Consider the following 22,303-nt stretch of genomic DNA (forward strand, 5'->3'; position numbering starts at 1 on the left):
AAAAATATGGTGTCTCCCTTTAAAAGTAGACTGGTAGCGTGGACATTATCTGTGGTAATAGAGTTGGTTGCTCATTCCTGGACTGTTAATATGGTTAAGTCCTAAAACATTAGATTGCAAAATTACTCACCCAGAAAAAAATACTACAACTTGAAGGATATGAAAACTTACTACACCCTTTAAAACTTCTGCAGAGCAGCAGCGTGGGGCTCATGGAGACCAGAAGGGCTGTAGCTTGAATGACTGATCTCTACCTCTAAGGTGCTTGGCCGCCACAGAACATATTCTGTCCCTGAGGAGCTCAGCTCAATTGCAAAACAACTCTGTGTCCAAACAGAAATCAAACAAGAAAGCGCTCTCATGTGCAGGATTACGGATCCTGCATGGATCCCAGTAGTGAGCACCACTTCTCTGGCATGCCATGGCAACAGTGGACACACAGGAAGGGATACAGGTTACTGATACCAGGCTGCCTGTCCCACTAGAGCCCTCCACAAGGAACCAGAGACAAGGATTGCAGCAGGACTTGTGCTTTATTGTGGGAGATGTAAAGGAACATGGGTGCCCAGCAGAAGCTGGGCTTTGTTCTTGGTTCTGACCACACAGTCCTTGACCTCCATCCATAAATAGGTGGTCCCTCCAGCTCTGGAACAGGATCCTACTGTGTAAGGGGCCTCATGCCCAGCCTGGCACTGAATCCATCCCAGTGGTGCTGGTCACGGACATCTCCATGCTGACCAGGCAGCTTCTGTGCAGGCTGATGAGGCTTCTGTCATCCTAGCACTCGTCCCCATCCTCCTGCTCTGAGGAGTCCACCAGGCTGCTCAGCTTGTTCCCAGGTTGCCTTCTCTGGAGGAGGTCTGCTTTGGCAGCTCCCCTGTCCAGGTACACTCTGTACATGGGGTCCCGATGTAGGGAAGTAGGTAGTGCTCACTGAGCACAGTCAGCTTGTCAGATGAAGCTGAGCAGGGATAGAAAGAATGTGTCTGATCCTCGATGGACAGGACCTTCTGTGCACACCCTGTAAAGGCCACCTGTGCACCTCTCTTGTTTTTCAAACAGAAAAACAGTTGTACACAGTCTGGGCCACAAATTCACCCACCCGCTTCAGAAGCCTTGCATAGTGGAGTACCTATCTGTCATGTTGGTGCAGCCCTTGCCCTCAGGGGAGGGCAGGAAGTAATACTGAGACTTACAGTAGTATTGCAGACCCCACAGCATGAGGGGCTGGTGGAACCTAGAATGGCCCAGTTTCTCAGATCCTCCACTGGACCACTTCAGAGCTCTGGCCACCAACACTACTTGCTCTTGGGAATTTAGGTCCATCAAACTGAACACTGTAGCTGGCTCTACAGTTCTCTAACAGTTCATCAGCTATATACATCGTTACTTTCTCCAGGGATGTGAGGACCAGCATGGTCAGGTCAGCCTGCACTGCTCTGCTGGCCATGACCGAAGAAGAGAAATACCCCTGAGTACTTGAGATCTCAGGATTCTGAATGCTTGTTTCTGGAAATGTATCTGAAGAAGAGCATCCGGTATATCCCGTGTGCCTTATGATATTTACCCTTCTGGATGCTTGTATGCAGTTTGCCCTCCATGTGGTGGGGGCATCTTTCTGGGTGATCAACACCAATACCACGGGCCTCTGCACTGTTTAGAACTGGTGCTGTGGCAGCTGATGTTGGCAGAGCCTCTTTGCTCCATTCCCTGTGGCCACTACATGCACTCTGCCAGAACTGATTTTTTTTTTTAGCAGAAGCTACTATTGATGGCGACTTGCCCATCTGCCTGTATCACTGTGGGAAACACTATTTTCCCAGATAAAACAGCAGTGCTGAGTCTCATTCTTCATCTATAGTTCAGAGATGTGCAAATTTGCAACATTTTTTGAGGCTTCTCTGAATCCAGAGAATGTAATAGAGATTCTAGGCCCCAGTGACATGTTTGAGTCTCTGCAGCAGCACAGGTAAACCCTGGGAGGGCTCCCCTGCATCTGCTGGTCCCAGTAAATGTTGTTGTCGCCAATGCCGATGTCACTCCTCAGGGTGCAGGTGAGTCTGGCTGTTGATCCAAGAGGCACAGACACGGAGGGTGTTTCTGTCAATATAGCCCGAGAAAAGGAACCTGCCAAAGCAGAAACCACAGTGAACAGCAGAGCTGAGGTACAGCATTTTGGGGATTTCAACCAGAAGGGACTGACTGAGTGTTGGAGTTCTCCCCACTCTTGGGCCTGTCCGTACCTGTACATTGAGATGGAACAATGAAGATGAGGGGAGTCCAAGCCATGGCACGCACAGCACACCTTCTTCTTAGACCAGGGTCTTCTGTCTGGGCTGTCTCTTTATCTCATCATCTGGACCTCACAGAAGAAGAGGTGCTAGTCAAGCAAATGAGTTCTCATTAACTCCTCCTAGTGGCTGATTCAGTGTGGGCGCCTGAAAGAGCAAGCCAGGTGAAGTGAATTACTTTCTCCCATGGAATATAAAGTAGATGGTAAAACACCCAGGCCTGTGTGCAAAGACCTCTTTCAGATCCACAGGAGAGTGAGCTGCTGCTGATTCCTCACAAATCGGAGGACTCAGCCAGCCATTGGGCCCCATGTCTGTTAGGGTTACCGCATGTGGGCACCTGTCCTGCAGAAACTCCAGAGAGAGACTGAGCACACTCCTGTGAGTCCCAGAGCAGCCGTCACTTCCACAGTTGTTCACTATACCAGAGCTGCGGTGGGTTTCAGACTTACATTTCAGACCCATGAAAGGAAAACTACAGGGAGCATGGCCATGTGTCCTAGTGGAGCCATCGCTGATGCATTTCCTGAATAATGTGGATGGGGACAGCACACGGGCAGTCAACACAGGGGAGCTTGGGACCAACCCAGGAGCTGAGGGTGAAAAACCCTGAACATAGACAAATGAGGCTGACAATATGAACAATTCTGTGTAGGGAACACTGTCGCCTTTAATGAATCAAGGATGAGTAGATCGGTCTTTATTTTAGAGGAGGCACCACTTGTTCAGGATGCTGTGTGTGAAAGGGGGTTCATGTAGTAAAGCAGGCCTTGATAAAAGTCACAGGAGATGGCACAGCATGGCCTAGAATGCAGATCAAATATCAACACAGGGTCTGCAGCTGGCAGGCAGAGTGCAGAATCAGGCAATATGCCAAGACATCATGTGTGGCTTTAAGGCAAACGTGTCAATGTGTTCAAGAGATATGTAACCAAAAGGCTGCCTATTGTTTCTTCTGACATTAGACACCCTACTCTGATAGATGTTATGGGCTGAACTTGTGCTGAAGGGGCCCTGAAGAATACATTTGCCTGAGGCTGATACAGTCCAACAGCTGAGAACCAGGGAAAGGCTGAAATGGGACAGATTGGAGGAGCAGCAGTGATGCAGTAAACAGGAGTTGTGAAAGGAGGTGATGGTGCAGAATACAGGATGGATCATAGACCGTGACTTAGGAAATGAAGCAGGTCTGAGGGCCTGCTTAGGTATTAGTTACAGATTAACCACATGAGACGTGATAATGAGGAAACAGAAATCTATTGAGGCATAGAGCTTTCCAGAATCATTTTCTGTTAGTAAAATGCACCAAGCACAGGTGATATTTCTATTTTAAAGAGAACAATGCCAACTCCATGGGATTCCCTTTAAATAATAGGTTCAATGAGAAGTACTTGGATTAGTAAACCAATTATAGCCTTGAAGAATGTTGTATTTGCATTTTATGATCATTTAGAATCATTGAATGTGAACGAATGAAAGATAATGTAAGCAGAAGCTGTGTCCAAAGGCTGCAGTGTAGACAAAAACTGTTGCAGGTGTGGAGACGGATCAAGGCCCAGGAGGCTGAGTATTCTGCACTGCTTCTCTTGTCTCTGTCATCTTGAGAAACTCACCTGTGCCAAACTCGAATGTAATACCCAGGTCTACCATCAGGCCACAACTCAAAGGTATGTGCAGTGCCTATATTACCTGATGCATAGTTAGATTCATAGAATGAGCTGGAGTCTGTTAGAAGTGGTCTTGAGAACACAAAGAAAGAGACCACCATTCCCAACTAAAGAGTCTTAGCAATGCAACTTCTAATCAGGAGAGTAGATGCTCACAGAAGTGGCAGAGCAAGCATACCTGGACAGTAAGCTGTACTTTTTATCCCCTTTAACACTATTATCCATGACCAAAGGAAGGAAAGTGGTTATTTGCAAGATCTGAGGTCTAACTTCACAGTGTATCCACAGTTGGCTAGTTTGGGAAAGAATTATGAACAGTGAAGAAGGCAGAGGGGAGAGGAGTGTATACTGGATGTATAGATATTTCGGTTTTTTTCAATCAAGGAAAGGAAATTGGTTTCATCTGTCTGGAAGAACATGTCTAACACTTGAAGAGAAGGGGGCATATAGAATGGGACATCCAGAAATGGAGGAAGAAAGTCTGTAAGGCACAGGGGTGTTCAGGGTTGACAGAAAGACAAGATTTGTTTTATAGTATTTGACAAGAAAAATGATCATTTAATATTTCTTATAGGATTGGTTATTATTGACTCATAGGGGCATCCAAGGAGATATGAGGAATAGATAACTGACATTTTTGCATTGTACACTAGAGACTATGGAACTGACTTCCATGGTCAGCATGCAGATGACCATGACAGATGGTAGATAAGATGCTGTGGTGAAGTGTAGTAGTGATCTGTGCTTATGACGTAGATATGGCCAGGGTGACAGCAGAGCTCTTAGGCCTGTCGCTGCCCTGCAGTGAGAAAGAAGCAGTTCAAGACCAAAGATGATCTCTGGGAGTCTAGGTTGTCACAGGCCCCCTTTCCCACCCATGCAGAGAAGTGGCTCTTCCTTTGTGTATGTTTCTTCTGAGACTGCCAAGACTCTTGTGAGCCCTGCTGCTGAAGCTGAGCTTCCATGGTAGCCTGAGGAGGAGCTAGGTAGGCTTTCAGTTTTGGGGAGTCCTAGCAGTAATCACTAGCTATGGCTGGCTCCTTTCACCGTGGGCTCTGACAGGACAGAAGGACAGCACTGCTGAGTCTCCTCAGTGAGCACAGGGTGAGCTCTAACAGGGTCATCAGTCAGCACAGCACACAGCCCTCAGAATCCAGCTGGATTCTACTAGATCATATCCTTTGATCTTCTGAAAAGATTGCCACATCCAGAAGAAATCTTTAACACTCTTACAAAAATAAAGGGAAATAATACATTGTTAACTCTCCCAGGGGGAATGGTATCAGATTATTTCATGGGTATGTGATTTACCATGAAGATATATGTTTGGGGCTCGTCACAGCATTCATTATTAAGGGAACAGATTCCAGTACCTATCAAATGAATTTACTGCACTACAGGCTCGACTTTTTGCCTACACAATAGTCTGCCCCATACATGATCAGACACTCATTTATGAGATTCCTGCACTCACTTCCAGTGTCTGTATGTTTCGCTAGTCGATGGACAAATGTCAAATCCATCATTTTTCTCCTACACCACTGCATCCAATTCCCACCACTTTGTCTCAGCCAGCAACACCAGAGACACTATGTCCCTGAACACACTTGCCGTGCTGAGTAGGAAATCAGGTAGGTGAACTTCAATCTCCTTCCCATCCTCCAATCCCAGTTCCCCAGTCTTATTCTCAGTTTTGAAGCAGGCCAACTGTTCTGGACTCTCTTTTTTTCTGTTCCCATTCCTGGGAAAGTAAACAAATCCTCTCTCAACCTTCTCTTCATCCCATCCCTTTGTCTTGGTCACCTTCACTGGAGACAGTCTGTCACTGCAGCACTTCTGACCATGCTGACCATGGAAGCAAATAGGCAATCTTTCCTCTCCTTTCTGTCCTTCATTTTCAAACACCCAGTCACATCCCTAACCCTGTACCAGATCACGTGCTGGATAGGGATGTGAATTCACCCTCTTTCTCCCTGGTACTTTAGAGATCAATATGACTGACCAAACTATTCTCCCTCCTTGTGTATCTTCTGAGACACTTGCCAGTCTAGCTCATCCTATTCTTTCCTGCAAGCTCCCAATACTTAGAAACACTGTCCATCCGGAACCACCAGTGGCCACACCTGGGAGAGACTCAGAGCATTCTCTATATAGGCAGCCCACAGCCACTACACCCCCTCCAAAAATCCTGTGAGGGCAACAGAAACTAAGGAAGGAAAAACCTACCCAACAGACAGGCAAGACCAGATATCAACTACTGGAAGTGAAATTCTTCTAAGCCCAGATGCCTGGATGTCAGCATGAGGACAGAATCAAAACAGCGCCAACAGTGTGTCTCCACTAGAGCTCATCAATAGAACTTCAGTAGTTCCTGAGCAAGGCAATACAGCTGACGCACAGAATAAGGACTTCAAAATAGCTAATATGAAAATGGTCGAGGACCTTAGGAGAACATGAATGAATGTGTTAACGAAATATTTTGGAACACAAACAATGGATTTGAATGAAGAAAACAGGTTAAGGGTGTAAAAAAATCAATAGAGACAAGTGGAACCAAGGGAGAACTGGAAACAGAAGTGTAAGGGACTGGAACAAGAATCCTAGAGGTAAGACTTACTGACAGAATATAAGAGAGGGAAGCAAAAATCTCAGACGTTGAAGTCAAGATAAAAGGAAATGGATTTCCCAGTCAATGAAAATGTTAAATCTAATAAAATTTCAATCACAAGGCACCAGAAAAATTGGGAGATTATGTAAAAGCCAAATTCATGACTAAGGGGAATAGAAGGAAAGAAAACAAGGTCAAAGACACAGGAACTATTTCCAATAAAATAGAAGGAAACTTCCCTAACCTAAAGATTGAGCTTTCTATCAAGGTAAAAGAAGCATACAGAACTCCAAATAGACTTCTTCATTGAACAAATCATACCTGGCACAATATAATCAAAACAATAAAACAAAGAATGTTCAAAAGTATAATAAAAAAACATCAAGTAACGTAATGGCAGGAATTATTAGAAAAGATGACTGATTATGCTAATACTGACTATCATTATGACTAGGGTGAGCAAGGCACCATATAGGACTCGGTCAAGATTCCATTTACATGGTGTAGCCAAGGAAGTGGATTCTGGACAACTGATAAGCTGTCACAAAGAACCAGACACCCATTGACCTGGACAGGACCATCATCCTCTGCAGAGAAGAGCGCTCAATTGGGATGGTTGGTGTACATCAAGACCATGATACAGAAACTCATCATCTACCACAAGGAGATGCACATGGGACACAAATTCACTACACCTGACTGTTCTCAAGATTAGACCCCTGAAAACCTTGTCAGCTGGCTTGCCCCTGGTGACCCAGGAAGATGCTCCCTGTATGTATGGTGGGCAGGAGAAGACTGCAAGCAGCTTGCTCAACAAGGCTGCACACAATACCACTGGCCATCATCTGCTCCTCTGCAATCAGGTTTCTTTCTAAACTAAAGCCTGATGATGGCCCTGGGCTCAAAGATATTCCCAGTTTGTTGATTTTTTTTTCTGGACAGTGATGTTCCCCAGTCCTATTAAGCACTGTTTACCTATTGCCAGTACAAACACCTATCTTGCTGTTTACTCAAAGTCAAGGAATTCCCCACGGGGATATCAAATTTATCTGTCTGAATAATCATTAGATGGGACAACAGCACCTTGGGGCATGAAAGATGAAGGCTGTGAACATAAGCAGATGTTACCAGATCAATCCAAGACTCAGTCAAGCAGAAAGAGGAAGAGGCTCCTGAAAACATGTGGCTTCTCTTCTCTGCAGCCACAGCCTGTCTGAGCACCTCAGGACGAGAGCAGATTTCTCAGACAGCACTCATCTGCTGCAGCTGGGAGCAAGCTGGAACCCATGAGGAAGATAGGGTCTTCTTCTGGGGTACCCAAGCATCACTCGCTCCTAATCTCCTCTTCAGGGGAATTTTATTCCTCTCCTTCTTGCTTGTGGACCCTTTCACCACCCACACATTCATCCCTTACTTTTCTGCTGCCAGAATGGAATTTCCTCTGGAGAAATCACCTCCTCCCCATCCAGATGCAAGCCCTTTTTTCTGCCCTCTCTCACTGCTTTTATCCCTTGACATGCCCCGCTTGCCCCACTCTTCCTTCCCCCCCTCCTCTTCCTGTGCCTCCTTGCCACCTAAGAGGAAAGTGTGCAAGCATTTCTTTACATGTGCTCATTGATTTGGTTGATGGAAATGAGGGGAGAAGGAGATGGGGACCCAGAGTCATTTGGAACACTTAACTTTTCTCATGTGGACTTGGAGCGGGATGGATGCCTCATCATCGCCCATGATGATGTGACTGGCTTCTCTGTCCAGCTACTTCTTCTGGGGACAAATGAAGTTCACCCTTGCACCCAGTAGGAGAGGAGGGGTACAGAGCTCATGCCCTGGTGGCTGGAGCTGTCTAACAGGTAGAGGTTTGGGGCACACCTCCTTTCATGTTCTGGCCTGGCTTGCTCCAGAAGCTGTTATGCCCCAGCCAGGCTGAACACAGACCCGGGGTTTAGGAACCCCGGGTCAGGGCCGCATCTTCAGCCCTTGAAAAGAGAGAAACAAAGGACTGTTTTAGTGATATTGACATAGAAAGACTTAGCAAAAAGCTGATCTGAGGAACCAGAGCTCTCCACAGACTTCTTCCCTTCCTAAACTGTTGTCCCTTTGAAAGCCCTCCTAAATCCTGTCTCCCAACATCCTCAAGCCCTGCCAGCAACCTCTGCTGTCTGCTTCTGTCTAAATTATGCTAGTATCTTCATGAATAGCATTCAGTGTGAAAGCACCTTTTGGGGTTCCAGACACCTTAATGTTTGAGTCCTGTAAATGGCTGAAGCCTGCCCATGACAAAGTGCCTTCAAAAAGACAGCTCAAATCATATGTGGAATAACTGGCCTCACCCAGTCCATATCCTTAAAACTACATTTTCATTCTTTGTTATTCATTACCTGGACGTTGTATCTTTAGTCCTTGGCATGCATAGGCAGCAGAAAAATCTTTGAAAAAGGTTTCTGTTGTCCTCCATCTTAGGCTCCTCCTGTGTTTCCTCAAATGTTTTATTTGCAGCATTTTCTGCTTCCTTGTGTGTGTTGAATGCCTTCATATCAGCACCCTGTGGGGCAGAATTCACAGGTGAGTTAAGATCTGATGTATAAATCAGCTGGACTTTAGAGAAACCCTTGCTAGTTTCTTCATTTACCTCCTGCCCGTTCTTTTCTTTGGTTTCTGTCATGAATGTTGGCAGAGCCAGCTCACTCCATCTCCTCTGCAAAGGAAACCTAGAAAGGGTGAGATGAAATGCACGCCTCCTGGAGTAGCAGACCTGTGGATGATGTTGGCTCGTCCTTCTGTATATATGATTTCTCTTGTACAACAAGTCATTTTGTGCCAAGGTGTCATGCAATCTGTTTGGCACAGTTGTTTCCAGGTTCTCCTCAGCCAGAATATGAGTGAGGGAACAGGTTGTATTCACTAAAGTAGAAATGGAGTACTCCGATACTAATTCCCTGGATGGTAGGAAACTGTAATCATTGACATTGATCCAGGAGAGTTCATCTGCCTTGTCCTCCACCTTTTCTGGTGGGGAATGGCTCTGCCACAGGATGCTAGAAAGAAAAAAATGCAAAATTAGAACTAGGAGCCAAAGTTATGACGATAAGTTGGTACATCAAAAAATCAAAAGTCTCACAAGCATCCTAATGATGCCTCTTGGTGGTCAAAGATGCAGAAAACAAACAAAGCACAACATTCCAACCACAAAACTGTTATGAGAAAGTGAAAGAAAGAACAGAGCTAGAGATAACTTTGCAGTTGAAACCAAGAGCTGGTCCTTTGAAAGAATGAACAAATCTGACAACCCTTGATATGAACCCCCAAAGGAAGACACATATTATTGAAATTTGAGAGAGGAAAGAGATGAGTAAGATCCATGGGAACTCTAGGACCTGCAAAATAAACCTTGTATTCCAATGTGTTGACAATCCTCAGAGAAAGAGAATGCTAAATTCACAAAGTGGACACAAACAGAGATATAACAGATTAGCAAATATACACCACCAGCTGCCTTCCCACTGCTGTACCTCAATATGATGATGAATTCAGGATCTTATGAAATGTGCTAAGATCTATATGAGTACAAGATTGAAAGATAATAAGACTCTTCCTATAAGGACAGCCCAGGACCAAAGATTGCATGAAGGATCATACCTGCTTTCTTTAAATACAATGGAGATCAATGATTCTCAAGCTGCTTCACCAGAGACAATAAAGATCGTTCTAAACATTCTAAGATGACAGTAGTATCCTGATGCCAAAACAATGCACACACACACACACACACACACACACACACTTGTCCATTTGTGTTGCATACACACATACATGTTGACACACACTAATACATACACTCACAAAATACATAATATAAAGTTCTTTATGCCCATTATCTGAAATGAGATTCCCTGTTCAACACTGTTTAAGAACACATAAGAGATATCTCATGTTATTCCACGAAGAATGATATGTTGTAGTTTTCTGACATACACATAGACACAGCCTTGGATGTACTGTGCAAGTTCCAGAGATATCCTGAGCCCATATAGAGCCGTGGATGTGTTTGTGGATTCTTAAGAGGGGAGTACATTAAGTACATGCCAGGGATTTTTTCAATATAACACAGCAGATGAAAATGATCCTTGCTCACTATATGTATGGATACAAGTCTCAAGGAATATACTATTCATGTTTAAGGTTTGAAATAAAACAAAAAAACCCCAAAAGAAATAGTACCACATGGCCAAAAAAAATTATAGAAAAAGGATCAAATTTAGAAAAAAAGTCAAATGGGCACAAGCAGAAATCAATGTCTCAGACACCAGCAATGATTCTGTGAATAAGAAGATAGTGTAGAACATGAATCTCTTGACAACAGAAAGGAAAACTCCCAATGTCAAGATCTGTGAGACTGGGAAATCCCAAATGTATCAGGTCCAATGTTAGATCTAAATGCTCTCCATCCAACATGAATTTCTCTGCAGCTTCAGAATAAAGCCCAGGACACTGAAATTCTTTAGGAACACATTCCTTTCATTTCTCACAAAGAACAAGTGATGTCACTGCCAAAGTCAGACCAGTAACAGCAAGGAGTAACCCAAAGTAGTTTCTCTGTCTAGTAACAGGGGCTGTATTATTTTTATCAAGGCAGGGAACATTTTGTTATCAGAAAGCAACTTAAGGACAAAAGGACTCCCTTGTCTCATGTACTCATCCTCTGAGTACAGGGAATGCATGGCAGATGGAGTATCTGGGGAAGCTGGTCTGGGGAAGATGAGGCTGAAGCAGCTGGTTCCATGACTTTGGCAGGCCCTTGTTGCATCCAGTCACCTAATTCCTCCTGCTGCTCTCCAGTGCTTTAAGGTTTTCTGTCTTCCCAAACCAATCAGCACTCGATACTAGAGACCAAGCATTCAGGCACATATGGAAGTGTTAGACCTTTCACATCAAACCTTGAGGATGTTTTCCCCCAGTCTTGGGTGAGCATCATAGTCGGAAAAAGGACAGAATCAGAAACTCTGAGTTGACCTAGACTAGTGACTTGGGTCTGGGCTACTTGAGGTCGAAACTGTGTCAGTGGCCATATCACTGTGCTTATAATTCTCTAAGAATTCTCTAGGATAGACATCATCATTTCTACACACCAGATATTCAATTTTCTTCTTAAACTCATATGGATGGATCTAAAAGGTGGTAGGCCTCATTGAACATAGCAGTGTGGTGGGTTGTCCCTAATTGAGAAGGCTTGGTTTTGTTTTGTGGTGGATGGTACATGGTAATTCAGGAAGGTCATCAAGAAAATAGGTGACATTTGGGGCTCAAAAAAGTTTGGAGGATGTAATCAGACTGGGGGTGTTCACAGTGCACACCATAGTGAAACTTACTTTCTGCTAATATCTCCTATTAGCAAAGACTTAAAATCAGAAAAGGAGCTGTATCAGCTCAGCGACATTCCTGACCAGCAAGGGGCACCAACTTCTAGCAGACAGCCATCGGAGGGGTAAGTTTGCTTCTGGCCCGTGGCAGGAGCCGGGCGAGGAAGAGTTCAGGCTTTTCCCGACCCCCTAGACTCTCAGGGCACCCTGCAGTGGTGGCTCCACCCTGCTAAGCTCTCCCGCCTGCCATCCCAGCTTCCATCCAGGTATACCTTCCTATATTTCTCCCTTCCCCCTGGGGCCATAAAATTTCCCCAGCTCAGCTGCCTTGAGCACTGGGCCTAGGCTGTAGGTGCAACCTAGAAGAAAGGAGTCCCTGTGTTTCAATAGCCTGCCTGAGGAAAGGTAGGCCTTCTGTCAGTGAAGTCCCTGCCCAACAAGGGAACCTGACCTAGTACCAGAAGATCCAATAGAGAGCATTTGAAGGAAGAGATGGGCAGACGCCAGGGCAAGACATCCTCCAACAATCTGAAAAACAACACAAAAACACCAGATCCCAACGACCCTACAATAGAAGGACTTGAACACCTTAATCCAGAAGAAGTGGAAAAAAGTGCCATTATGAAAGCATTAGAGTCCCTTAAACAGGATATGAATAACTCCCTTAAAGAATTGGATGAGAAGTATAACAAAAAGTTTGAAGAAATGAGTATAGAAATGGATGAGAAGTATAACAAAAAGTTTGAAGAAATGAGTAAATCCATAAATGATACCCTGGGAAACCAAGAAAAAACAATCAAACAGGTAAAGGAAACAGTTCAAGAATTGAAAACTGAAATGGAGGCAATGAAGAAAACACAAAACGAGAACCGGCTGGATATGCAAAACCTAGGTAAATGAACGGAGACTACAGAATCAAGTATAACCAATAAAATACAAGAGATAGAAGAATGAATCTCAGATTCTGAAGATACCATAGAGAAAATAAACGCTCTGATCAAAGAAAACGACAATACCAACAAATTCTCTTCACAAAACATTCAAGAAATCTGGGACACAATAAAAAAAACCAAATCTAAGAATAATAGGGATTGAAGAAGGAGAAGAATTGCAGATCAAAGGCCCAGAAAATATATTCAACAAAATTATAGAAGAAAACTTTCCCAACCTAAAGAATGATATTCCTATGAAGGTTCAAGAAGCATACAGAACACCGAATAGACTGGATCAAAAAAAAAATCCCCTCATCATATAATAATCAAAACACAAAACATCCAGATTAAAGAAAGAATATTAAGAGCTGCAAAGGAAAAAGGTCAAGTAACTTATAAAGGTAAACCTATCAGGCTTACACCGGATTTCTCTATGGAAACCATGAAAGCCAGAAGGGCCTGGATAGAGGTACTGCAGGAACTAAGAGACCATGGATGCAAACCCAGACTACTATACCCAGCCAAGCTATCGTTCACTATCAACGGAGAAAACAAAATATTCCAGGATAAAAATAAATTTAAACAATTCGGAGCCACAAATCCAGCCTTACAGAAAGTAATAGAAGGAAAATCGCAACCCAAGGAATCCAACATTGCCAACACTGCCTACAATAACCCAGACATCTAGTGACCCTTCACAACCACAACTCAAAGAAAAGAAACACACAAACTCTACTACACACACGCACAAAAAAATAATAACCGGAATCAACAACCACTGGTCATTAATATCACTTAATATCAATGGACTCAACTCACCTATAAAAAGGCACAGACTAAGAGATTGGATACGAAAACAGGATCCAACATTCTGCTGTTTACAAAAAACACACCTCAACCACAAAGATAGACATCTACTCAGAGTAAAGGGTTGGGAAAAGGTTTTCCAAGCAAACGGTTCAAAGAAACAAGTGGATGTGGCCATTCTAATATCTAACAAAATTGACTTCAAACTAAAATCAATCAGAAGAGATGGAGACGGACATTTTATACTCATAACAGGAACAATTCATCAGGAGGAAGTCTCAATCCTGAATATCTATGCCCCTAATATAAAAGCACCCACTTATGTAAAAGAAAAACTCTTAGAACTCAAGGCAGTCATTAAACCACACACACTAATAGTAGAAAACCTCAACACACCTCTCTCACCAATGAACAGGTCAATCAGACAGAAACTCAACAGAGAAATAAGAGAATTACTAGAGGTAATGAATCAAATGGACTTAACAGATATCTATAGAACATTCTACCCAAAAAGGAAAGAATATACCTTCTTCTCTGCAGCTCATGGAACCTTCTCGAAAATTGACCACATACTCGGTAACAAAGCAAACTTCCACAGATACAAAAAATATTAGTAACAACCTGTGTCTTGTCGGATCACCATGGAATAAAGTTAGAATTCAATAACAATTTGAACACCAGAAAGCCTACAAACGCGTGGAAGTTGAACAGTCAGCTACTGATTCATCCCTGGGTCAACGAAGAAATAAAGAAATTAAAGTCTTCCTTGAATTTAATGAAAATAAAGACACAACATGCTCAAACCTATGGGACACAATGAAAGCAGTGCTAAGAGGAAAGTTCATAGCACTAAGTGCCCAATTAAAGAAAACGGAGAAAGCACACACTGGAGACTTAACAGCACACCTGAAAGCTCTGGAAAAAAAAGAAGCAGACTCACCCAGGAGGAGTAGAAGACTGGAAATAATCAAACTGAGGGCTGAAATCAACAAAATAGAAACACAGAAAACAATCCAAGGAATCAAAGAAACAAAAAGTTGGTTCTTGGAGAAAATAAAAAAGATTGACAAACCCCTAGCCAAACTAATCAAACGGCAGAGAGAGAACACTCAAATTAATAAGATCAGAAATGAAAAGGGGGACATAACAACAGACACAGAGTAAATTCAGAGAATCGTTAGATCTTACTACGAGAGTTTATATGCCACAAAGTTGGAAAATGTACAAGAAATGGATTGGTTTTTAGATAAATACCATTTACCAAAGTTAAATCAAGACCAGGTGAACAATCTAAATAGACCTGTTAGTCGCGAAGGATTAGAAGCTGTTATCAAAAACCTCCCGACCAAAAAAAGCCCAGGGCCAGATGGTTTCAATGCAGAATTCTACCAGAACTTCCAAGATGAGCTGATACCTATACTCCTTAAGGTATTTCACAATATAGAAACAGAAGAGTCATTGCCAAACTCTTTTTATGAAGCTACAGTTACCCTGATACCAAAACCACATAAAGACACAACCAAGAAAAGAATTACAGGCCAATCGCAGGCCAATCTCACTCATGAACATTGACGCAAAAATTCTCAGCAAAAGGCTGGCAAACCGAATCCAAGAACACATTAGAAAAATTATCCATTTTGATCAGGTAGGCTTCATTCCAGAGATGCAGGGCTGGTTCAACATACGCAAATCTATCAATGTAATCCATCATATAAATAAACTGAAGGAAGAAAACCATATGATCATCTCGTTAGATGCTGAAAAAGCATTTGACAAAATCCAACATCCCTTTATGATAAAGGTATTGAAGAGATTGGGGATACAAGGATCATACCTAAATATAATAAAAGCTATTTACAGCAAGCCGACAGCTAACATCAAACTGAACAGAGAGAAACTCAAAGCCATTCCATTGAAATCAGGAACAAGACAAGGCTGTCCACTCTCCCCATACCTCTTCAATATAGTGCTTGAAATTCTAACAATAGCAATACGACAACATAAGAGGATCAAGGGGATTCGAATTGGAAAGGAAGAAGTTAAACTCTTGTTATTTGCAGACGATATGATAGTATACATGAGCGACCCCAAAAACTCTACCAAAGAACTCCTACAGCTGATAAACACCTTTAGTAATGTGGCAGGATACAAGATCAACTCCAAAAAATCAGTTGCCCTCCTATACACAAAGGATAAAGAAGCAGGGAGGGAAATCAGAGAAACTTCACCTTTCACGATAGCCACAAATAGCATAAAATATCTTGGGATAAACCTGACCAAGGAAGTTAAAGACCTATTTGACAAGAACTTTAAGTATTTGAAGAAAGAAATTGAGGAGGATACCAGAAAATGGAAAGATCTCCCCTGCTCTTGGATTGGGAGGATCAACTTAGTAAAAATGGCAATTCTACCAAAAGCAATCTATAGATTCAATGCAATCCCCATCAAAATCCCATCAAACTTCTTCACAGATCTTGAGAGAATAATAATCAATTTTATAAGGAAAAACAAAAAACCCAGGACAACCAAAACAATCTTATATAATAAAGGAACTTCTGGAGGTATAACCATCCCTGACTTCAAACTCTATTACACAGCTACAGTATTGAAAACAGCTTGGTACTGGCATAAGAACAGAGAAGTCGATCTATGGAATCAAATAGAAGACCCAGATATTAGCCCATAAACCTATGAACACTTGATTTTCGACAAGGGAGCTAAAGGTGTGCAATGGAAGAAGGAAAGCATCTTTAACAAATGGTGCTGGCATAACTTGATGTCAACCTGTAGAAGAATGAAAGTAGATCCATATCTATCACCATGCACAAAAATCAAGTCCAAATGGATTAAAGACCTCAACATTAATCTGACCACTTTGAACCAGATAGAAGAGAAAGTGGGAAGTAGTCTACAAGACATAGGCAAAGGAGACCACTTCCTAGGTAGAACCCCAGTAGCACAGACAATAAGAGAATCATTGAATAAATGGAACCTCCTGAAACTGAGAAGCTTCTGTAAAGCAAAGGACACCATCAGTAAGACAAAAGAGCTACCTTCGGACTCGGAGAAGATCTTCACCAACCCCTCATCAGACAAAGGCCTGATCTCCAAAATATACAAAGAACTCAAGAAACTAGACACTAAAACTCTAATTAACCCAATTAAAAAATGGGGTGCTGATCTGAACAGAGAATTCTCAACAGAAGAACTTTGAATGGCTAAAAGACACTTAAGGTCATGTTCAACATCCTTAGCGATCAGGGAAATGCAAATCAAAACAACTATGAGATACCATTTTACACCGGTCAGATTAACTAAAGTCAAAAACACCAATGATAGCCTATGCTGGAGAGGATGTGGAATGAGGGGAACACTCATCCATTGTTGGTGGGAATGCAAACTTGTGCAGCCACTGTGGAAATCAGTGTGGCGGTTTCTCAGGAAACTGGGAGTCAACCTCCCTCAAGACCCAGCAATTCCACTCTTGGGAATATACCCAAGAGATGCCCTATCATACCACAAAAGCATTTGTTCAACTATGTTCATAGCAGCACTATTTGTAATAGCCAGAACCTGGAAACAGCCTAGGTGCCCCTCAATAGAAGAATGGTTTAAAAAGGTGTGGAACACATACACATTAGAGTTTTACTCAGCGGTAAAAAACAATGACATCTTGAATTTTGCATGCAAATGCATGGAAATAGAAAATGCTTTACTGAGTGAGGTAACCCAGACCCAAAAAGAGGAATATGGTATGTATTCACTCATATGTGTATTCTAGCCATAATTAAAGGTCTTTGAGCCTATTATTCGTGATCCTAGAGAAGCTAAATAAGAAGGTGAACCTGAAGAAAATCATGTAGTTATCCTCCTGGAGATTGGAAGTAGACAAGAGTGCCAGGCAACCTCGGGTGCATGGGAGTGGGGTGGGGGGATTGTTGGAAGGGGAGAGGGTTAGAGAGAAGGTAGTAGGTGAGGAATGGGGAAAGTTCGGGGGAATGGGATGGGGGGAGGGAGGAAGGATGGATATGGGATCAGGGAAGTATATTTCTCAACTAAGGGAGTCATTTTAGGGTTTACAAGAGACTTGATTATAAAGGGGATCCCCGGTCCAAGGAGAGATCCCCAGATTGTTCTCTGGACAGAGGAGAGGGTGCCTGAACCGGCCTTGGCCCATAACCATACTGATGAATATTTTGCATATCACCATAGAACCTTCATCTGGCGATGGATGGAGATAGAGACAGAGACCCACACTGAAACTCTGTACTTAACTCCCTTGGTCCAAACGAGAAGCAGAAGGAAAGAGAACGTGAGCAAAAAAGGCAACACCAGAGGGAACCTTCACCCGTTGATGGATGGAGATTGAGACAAGAGAACCACATTGGAGCCCTGGTCTGAGCCCCCAAGGTCTAAATGAGGAGCAGAAGGAGGGAGAACATGAACAAGAAAGGCAGGACCGTGAGGAGTGTGTTCACCCACTGATACAAGGGGACTGATCTATTGAGAGTTCACCAAGGCCAATTGGACTGGGACTGAACGAGCACGTGATCCAACCAGATTCTCTGAATGTGGCTGGCTCGGGGTCTTTCTGAAAAGCCATTGACAATGACACTGGGACTTGTTTCCTCTGCATATACTGGATTTTTGGGATCCAGTCTGTTTGGATGCTCACCTTCCTGGACCTGGAGGGAGGGGGGAGGAACTTGAACTTCCCACAGGGCAGGAAACCCTGACTGCTCTTAGGGATGGAGAGGGAGGAGGAGAGGGAATGGGGGGAGTGGGAGGGTGTTGGGAGGAGGGGCGGAAATGGAAACTTTCATAAATTAATAAACTTCTATTAAAAAAATTAGAAAAGGATATTTTTAAAATGTCAAAGAATCATGCTTATTTAAGAGGAGAATTAGGCTGGTTAAAAACAAGAAACTAATTTGAAAGCACAAATTAATTTAAACACCATTCAAAAGATATATATAAAAACTAACAATCCAGGAAAGAAACACAAACTCAGGTCAAATCAGGTCAACATGTCTGTTTCCATGTGATCAATAATAACCATGTGAATGTGACCCAAATTCTGAGTCCAAATTTCCTGAAAGCAACAAGGCAACACATTTTCTGCAATGTGAGGCCATGACTCAGACTGGCCAGTGCCTTCAATGGGCAGGGTCTGCAAGACCTCACAATGTGTCCATTGAAGTCATTGCAAGGACACAATCATGCTCTTCTGGACCAAAAGAACTTTTCCTCCTTGTGTCTCCCAGAACTGCATTTCTTTCTTCCTGACCTGACCCAGTCTTTGAGAAGAAACAATAAGTTTCATCAGTCCTACACTCATACGCTGGCTCACAATGCACAGAAAGGCACGAATGGAGACTTGGGAAGGTGGATCTCAAGCATGCTCGCATGGCTTTTCCGGGATCCATTGCCAATGTTGACCCAGTATCTCCTTCTATGTTGTACTACGTGGCTGTTTCACAACCTCCCCAGATAGCTCCCCCGTGTAGTGACCAGGAATTCAGAGATAATGAGATGGTGTTAGACCTCTATCATTAGAACTTTTAGGAGAATATTTTGACTATAAAGCAAACAGCAGTAACACCAGGAATACACTCTGAGCTTTCTGCTGACCTGAGTGAGAGATGTGTTATTCACTGAAGAGTGAACACATGGGCTTCGTCAATATTCCTTTCGCCTAGACTCTCAAATTCTCTAGTAACTCTGACTGCTGCAGACCTCCTGGTTTCTCTACTTGTGATACTCAGTCCTTTTTAATTAAATTCCCAACTATGGGAATCATAGGGAGGGTAGCCTGTCCTGGACACAGCAATGCCATTAGAAAATGTGTTGTCCCTCAAGATTTCCAGCAATATTTTATCTAATGTGTAGCCTGGTGGTGTGTGATGAGTCTGACAATGAGAAGGGAACTGATCTGACCAGGGAAATTCTGTGGGAAGTAAAAAGCCTGGTAAGCTGTCGAACGCTTTAATATTTCAGCTAATATGTACTGACATCAGCTTTAAGGTTTAGAAATTAATCAATGTACAAAATAGCAAAGATAAATACATAGATAGTAGAAAATGCTTAGTAATAAAGAGAGAAAAAATGAAGCAAATACAGAAATAAAAAAAGAGAATAGAAAAATCTGCTCTGTGGTACCAGAGCTCTCCACAAGATTCTTCTTTCCTAAACTGTTGTCCCTTTCATAAAGTCTCCTCCCTCCTGTCTCCCTGCATTCCAGCTGAGGCCAGCTCCCTGTTCCATCTACTTTTGTCTCAACCACCCCAGTCTCTTCATGAGCAGGAATCAGTGTGAAAAATTCTTCCAAGTTGCCAGATAACTTAACGTTCATATCCTATAAATGGCTGAAGCCTGCGTGTGGCAAAGTGCCTTCCAAAGAACATATCAAATACAAATGCTAATTTTGTGGTCCAAGTGCATCATTTTCTTGGAACTCTATTTCCCAGTCCTTGTTATCCCTTACCTGGATGTTGTATGTTCCCTGCTTCGGGTAGGGAGGCAGCAAGAAAGTCTTTCAAAGAGCTTCTTGATCTTCCCCCTCACACCTTTAGAGCACCTTCTAGTGTGTTTGTTGGCAGCTATGGGTGCTTTCTGGAGCTGCTCATCTGGAGATTCAGATGGTACCTTCTTCCTCATGATGTCCTCAATAATTTCATATTCGTTTTCATGCTCAGAAGGGGGTGGAGGAGACACAGCATAAATATCCTGTGTCTTCAGGCTGGTGATGTCAGAACTGGTGGTTTTGTTCTGTATGATGTTAGGAACATCACCCTCAAGATCGTTTTCATCGTTGATGTCCTCCACGATCTTTAACACATCAAAATTTGTGTTAGTCAAAGTGGTGTCCTCCACCCTAGCCTCCTCCTGTGGCCCCTCAGATGTTTTATTCGCAGCATTTTCTGCTTCCTTGTGTGTCTTTAGTGATTTCTTGTCAGCACCCTGTGGGGCAGAATTCACAGGTGAGTTAAGATCTGATGTATAAATCAGGGGAGCTGGACTTTAGAGAAACCCTTGCTAGTTTTTTCATTTACCTCCTGCCCATTCTTTTCTGTGGTTTCTGTCATGAATGTTGGCAGAGCCAGCTCACTCCATCTCCTCTGCAAAGGAAACCTAGAAAGGGTGAGATGAAATGCACGCCTCCTGGAGTAGCAGACCTGTGGATGATGTTGGCTTGTCCTTCTGTATATATGATTTCTCTGGTACAACAAGTCGTTTTGTGCCAAGGTGTCATGCAATCTGTTTGGCACAGTTGTTTCCAGGTTCTCCTCAGCCAGAATATGAGTGAGGGAACAGGTTGTATTCACTAAAGTAGAAATGGAGTACTCCGATGCTAATTCCCTGGATGGTAGGAAACTGTAATCATTGACATTGCTCCAGGAGAGTTCATCTGCCATGTCCTCCACCTTTTCTGGCAGGGAATGGCTCTGCCACAGGACGCTAGAAAGAAAAAAGTGCAAAATCAGCACTAGGAGATAAAGTTATGACGATCAGTTTGTACTTTAATAAATCAAAAGTCTCACAAGCATCATAATGATGCAATCATGATGTTCAAATATGCAAAAACAAACAAAGCACAACATTCCAGCCTCAAAACTGTTATGAGAAAGTGTAAGAAAGAACAGAGCTAGAAATAACTTGGCAGCTGAAACCAAGAGCTGGTCCTTTGAAAGAATGAACATATCTGATGAGTAAGATCCAAGGGAACTCCAGGCCCTGTGAGAAAACCTTATACTCCAAAGTGTTGACATTCCTTAGAGAAAGAGATTCCTAAATTCACAAAGCAGACACAAACAGAGATATAAGAGGTTATCAAACATGCACCACCAGCTGCCTTCCCACTGCTACACCTCAATATGAAGATGAATTCAGAATCTTATGAAATATGCTAAGATTTATATGAGTACAATTTTGAAAGATAATAAGCCTCTCCCTAAAAAGACAGCCCAGGACCAAAGATTGCATAAAAGATCATACCTGCTTTCTTTAAATACAATGGAGATCAATGATCCTCAATCTGCTTCAACAGAGACAAAAAAGATCATTCCAAACATTCTAAGATGGCAGTAGTACCTGATACCAAAACAATGAATGCACACACACACACACACACACACACACACACACACACCCTGACAGAGACATACATATATACCCACACCTACACACTCATGCACATTGCACATTTATGGGTTCGCACACACATACAAACACACACCCTGACACAGACTCACACACACACACACACACACACACACACACACACACACACACACACTAATTCACCCACTCAAAATGTGTAATATAATGTCCTTGTTTCCCATTATCTGAAATGAGATTCCCTATAAACACTGTTCAATAACAAATAGAGATACCTCACATTCTCAGTATGTTCAGCAAGGAGTACTAGGGATTAGTCCACACAAGAACTGATCATCAGTTAACAGATATGTTCAGCGGCCAGTGTCCATGTTCATCCACGAATAATGAAATGTTGTATTTTTCTGAAATACACATGGACACAGTGTCTATTGTACTGTGCAAATTCCAGAGATATCACGAGCCTAACTAGAGCCATGGATGTGTCTGTGGAGTCTTAATAGGGGAGTTCAGTAAGCACATG

The 22,303-nt window shown here is 42.9% G+C and overlaps 1 protein-coding gene across 1 annotated transcript; it reads right to left on the reverse strand.

Moving 5' to 3' along the window:
- Positions 1-958: 958 nt before the first annotated feature.
- On the reverse strand, positions 959-21,302 carry LOC125396946 (uncharacterized). Its single transcript, XM_087902322.1, has 6 exons — positions 20,715-21,302; positions 20,147-20,622; positions 9,196-9,601; positions 8,945-9,108; positions 2,244-8,542; positions 959-2,127 (listed from the first exon to the last, which is right to left on the reverse strand). The coding sequence occupies exons 1-5, from the start codon at positions 21,075-21,077 to the stop codon at positions 8,509-8,511; spliced, it is 1,443 nt and encodes a 480-aa protein (XP_087758448.1). The 5' UTR covers positions 21,078-21,302; the 3' UTR covers positions 959-2,127; positions 2,244-8,508.
- Between the last annotated feature and the right edge of the window lie 1,001 nt (positions 21,303-22,303).

The sequence above is a fragment of the Myodes glareolus genome, chromosome 2, assembly GCF_982192425.1.
Source record: "Myodes glareolus chromosome 2, mMyoGla1.1, whole genome shotgun sequence".
Taxonomy (NCBI): domain Eukaryota; kingdom Metazoa; phylum Chordata; class Mammalia; order Rodentia; family Cricetidae; genus Myodes; species Myodes glareolus.

Bases quoted from the DNA above. Each gene is read 5' to 3' on its own strand.
- LOC125396946 (XM_087902322.1), bottom strand. From the start codon at position 21,077: ATGGCAGATGAACTCTCCTGGAGCAATGTCAATGATTACAGTTTCCTA. The intron at 9,602-20,146 runs GTAAGGGATAAC...TTTTCTTTCTAG, and splicing joins AGGGAACATACAACATCCAG to CATCCTGTGGCAGAGCCATT. The intron at 9,109-9,195 runs GTAAATGAAGAA...TCTGCCCCACAG, and splicing joins AAGAAAAGAACGGGCAGGAG to GGTGCTGATATGAAGGCATT.